The following is a 3,360-nucleotide window of genomic DNA, read 5'->3' as shown; positions in this document are numbered from 1 at the left end:
GGCGAAAGAGGGCCCGTGAGAAAGGGGCAGCTCAAGAAATTAAATTTTGGCGGAAAGGTTGCGACACCCTTAATTTTTTATATTCGAGCGTGTTTTTTTACGAAGATAATTTTTGTCGCGAATGTTTTCAAAAAAAAAATATAAAAAACGATATGCCTTTGGGCTTGCGATCGGGAAACGAAATTCTGAAATTATTTAAAAATTAATATTTTTTTACACAAGTAGTTTTCTTTAGGTTAAAAATTCCGCCCGCCTTGTCCACGTGATCGTGTAGTGAGTGATGCTATGCGTCAACGTGCGGGTGGAACGTCGTTCACGCCCGGAAGAAACACGAGCTTGACGAGTGGGCGCACGAGCTCGGACGTGGCCGTTCGGATCGTCACTACGCGTGTAACTCCATCGTCCCCGGGATGCAAACGCGATATGCGAGCGAGGGGCCATCGGTTCGGGGGGGGTGATCTCGGAGCGAACGAGGCAGAGATCGCCGACGTGGGGTGCAGGTGCATCCTTGAGCCACTTGGTGCGTGGGGCGAGTCCGTGCATGTATTCGGATGACCATCGCTGCCAGAAGTGATCCCTCATCCGCTGCAGATGACGCCAACGTGACAAGGTGGACACCGTCTGCTCTGTCAATGACGGTTCTGACAAGGCGAGGAGCGGTGTCCCGATGAGGAAGTGACCGGGGGTCAGCGCCGAAACGTCCTCTGGATCATCTGAGAGTGCCTGCAACGGACGTGAGTTAAGACAGGCTTCAATTTGTGCAAGGAGTGTGCTCAACTCCTCGAACGTGAGGGTGGTCGCGCCGATCACCCGACGGAGGTGGAACTTGGTCGACTTTACGGCGGCCTCCCATAAACCACCAAAATGCGGGGCCGCTGGCGGGTTGAAGTGCCAGCGGATTCCTTGAGCGGTGGCGGCAAGGATGACACTTTGACCTTCGGCTGTCGCTGCGTTGAAGAGACCTCGCAGCGTCCGATCTGCTCCGATGAAAGTCGTGCCACAGTCGCTGTAGATCTCAGCACACAGGCCCCTGCGGGAGACGAAGCGGCGCAGAGCGGCGATGAAGGCCTCCGAGGTGTAGTCTGAGACGACTTCTAAGTGAACGGCCTTTGACCAGAAGCAGACGAAGACTGCGATGTACCCCTTGTGCGCACGGTGTCCACGCCCCTTGCTGGTCCGGAGGAGGATTGGTCCCGCGTAGTCCAAGCCGGTGCTGAGGAACGGTCGAGTTGGCGTTACTCCGCTCCCGAGGAAGGTTACCCATCGGAGGCTGTGGTGTGGCGGCGCGCCATCGAGTGCAGGTTATGCATCGGTGTAGCTGCTGTTTGACGGTAGTCCTTCCTCGAGGCACCCAGAAGCGCAGGCGGAGCAGGCCGAGAGTCAGTTGCACACCTCCGTGCAGCGTCCGTCGGTGGCAGGAATCGATCACCAGCCGAGTCAACCATGATGCCGCCGGGATGATCATTGGATGTTTCTCGTCGAGTGGTAGCTGAGCATGTTTGAGACGTCCTCCGACGCGCAGCACGCCTTGATCATCGAGGACCGGACTCAACATCGCTAGGTGGCTTCGTGGTGGGCTAGTTGCGTCCAGCAGAAGCCGCAGCTACGTCCGTAGGAAGTGGAGCGCCTGCACCACTCGCAGCCATCGAAATAAGGCGACGTCCAGCTCGTCCGGATGCAATAGACGGCCAGGTATGGCGTCACGCTCTCGCCTTATTGAGCCATCGCCGACACCATGCCGTAACCCGCAGCAGCCTGTGCAGCGTTGGAAATCGGAGGAGGAGGTCAGGTTCTGCCGAGACCGGTGCCTTGATTACCAGACCGGTGGCTCGCTGCTCCGGGAGGTCATCCTCTGGGACGTCGATGTTTGAACCCGGCCATGCAGTCTCGTCTCCTGAGAGCCAGGTAGGTCCTGTCCACCACAACTCATGATTGATTAATTCAGCAGGAGTAACACCGCGCGATGCGCAATCTGCAGGATTCTCTCGTCCAGCGACGTGTCTCCATTGAGCGTCTGGAAGCAGGGTCTGGATCTGAGATACTCGGCGACGAAGGTTTTCCAACGAGTGCTGTGTCCGCGGATCCAATGAAGTGTGACCCTTGAATCTGACCACAGATGCACCGCGTCGTTGTCAAACCGAGAGTAGCGCGCACGTGGAGCATGAGCGTGGTAAGTAGAGCTGCTGCACAGAGTTCCAAGCGAGGTAACGACACCTGCTTGACAGGCGGACCTTCGATTTTGCCATCAATAGGTTGATTGACGTTTTTTCTGTTGCAGCGGGTTGCGGATGTACACCACGAAACCACCCACGGTCCGGCGTATCCTCGCTCTGAAGCTTCGGCAAACCCATGGGGTAGCTGTCATTTGCGATGGTCGTCCTGTCCCCGGTGTTGAGCCAGCAGGAGTTACAACGAATTTTATCCAATAAGAGGTAAGCTTCCAACACTGCCTCCAGCGGTGTGCGTTCCTGATCAGGCAGACGGAGAGAGGTCCTCCATCCGTTGAAAGCCCGATCGTAGCTGTGATTCAGGTGATTGTTGGCTCTGATGACGACAAGGGCGCGAGCCCATCCCATCGGATCAAAAGCCTACCGTTTCGGGTCTCGAACTCTCGTTCGGTTTGGAGATCAGTGACTGGGACGTTGACAATTGAGAAGGAACAATCGCCTTGAGGATGCCATCGGAGTCCCAGAGCGTACTCTCTTCTTTCCCTAGTGGGGGGGGCGGCCCGCACTTTTCCGCTGATGTTCTGTTGGAATTCCCGGTTAGCACCTGAGATCTGTTGTGCGTCCACGTGCTTTTCTCAAAGGAAATCCGCCTCCGTGCAAAGACCATCCGTAGTTCCTGCTGAAGGTCGGATCGCACTTCCAAGCTATTGCGCCGGGGTGTACCACGGTCCTGTCGACGTGCAGTTCCTGTCGTGATTGCCTTGACTCCGCGGGGCTTATCGGCGTGTGCCTCTTCTCTCTGGGCGGAGTTGATGAGAGTCCTGTGGGCGAGGTAGGTTTGGGCCCACGGCTAGCCAAGGTCCGGCGGTCCTCAGTCTCGTACTCGTGGACTTCGCAGAGTCTGTTGTGGCGCCACAGGATAGTTTTGCAGGCGACAGAGGTCCTCCCGATGCACTATGATTTTGTGGTAACCATTTTGCGTTTCTCGAGGCCGTGACCGAGCACGAACCGATGCCAACGCCAAACGAAGTAGGACGTCCAGCGAGTGCTGGCAAGAGATTGTGATAAGAGAGCTCCAGTGAGGAGTGTAGTTCAGGACAAGGCGACTCTCCGGACCGGGTGGGCGCTGGGAGCCTGTTGAACAATCACACGAAACCCTGGCCTTAGCTTCGGTGGTCTGCTTGAAACCTTT

The 3,360-nt window shown here is 56.5% G+C and overlaps 1 protein-coding gene across 1 annotated transcript; it reads right to left on the bottom strand.

Moving 5' to 3' along the window:
- Positions 1-231: 231 nt before the first annotated feature.
- LOC146725203 (uncharacterized) lies at positions 232-1,555 on the bottom strand. The gene is made up of 2 exons (XM_085483832.1): positions 1,261-1,555; positions 232-1,130 (listed from the first exon to the last, which is right to left on the bottom strand). The coding sequence occupies exons 1-2, from the start codon at positions 1,553-1,555 to the stop codon at positions 232-234; spliced, it is 1,194 nt and encodes a 397-aa protein (XP_085339958.1).
- Positions 1,556-3,360: the final 1,805 nt, after the last annotated feature.

The sequence above is a fragment of the Nylanderia fulva genome, unplaced genomic scaffold (genome assembly GCF_048542155.1).
Source record: "Nylanderia fulva isolate GAGA-0341 unplaced genomic scaffold, ASM4854215v1 Scaffold1004, whole genome shotgun sequence".
NCBI lineage: Eukaryota > Metazoa > Arthropoda > Insecta > Hymenoptera > Formicidae > Nylanderia > Nylanderia fulva.
This window is presented reverse-complemented; position numbering and strand designations above follow the sequence as displayed.

What these genes read in the sequence shown, in the direction of transcription:
- LOC146725203 (XM_085483832.1), bottom strand. Translation starts at nt 1,555, where the DNA reads ATGTTGAGTCCGGTCCTCGATGATCAAGGCGTGCTGCGCGTCGGAGGA. An exon ending in CACACCACAGCCTCCGATGG is followed by an intron (nt 1,131 to 1,260) that starts GTAACCTTCCTC and finishes GGTACATCGCAG; the next exon opens with TCTTCGTCTGCTTCTGGTCA.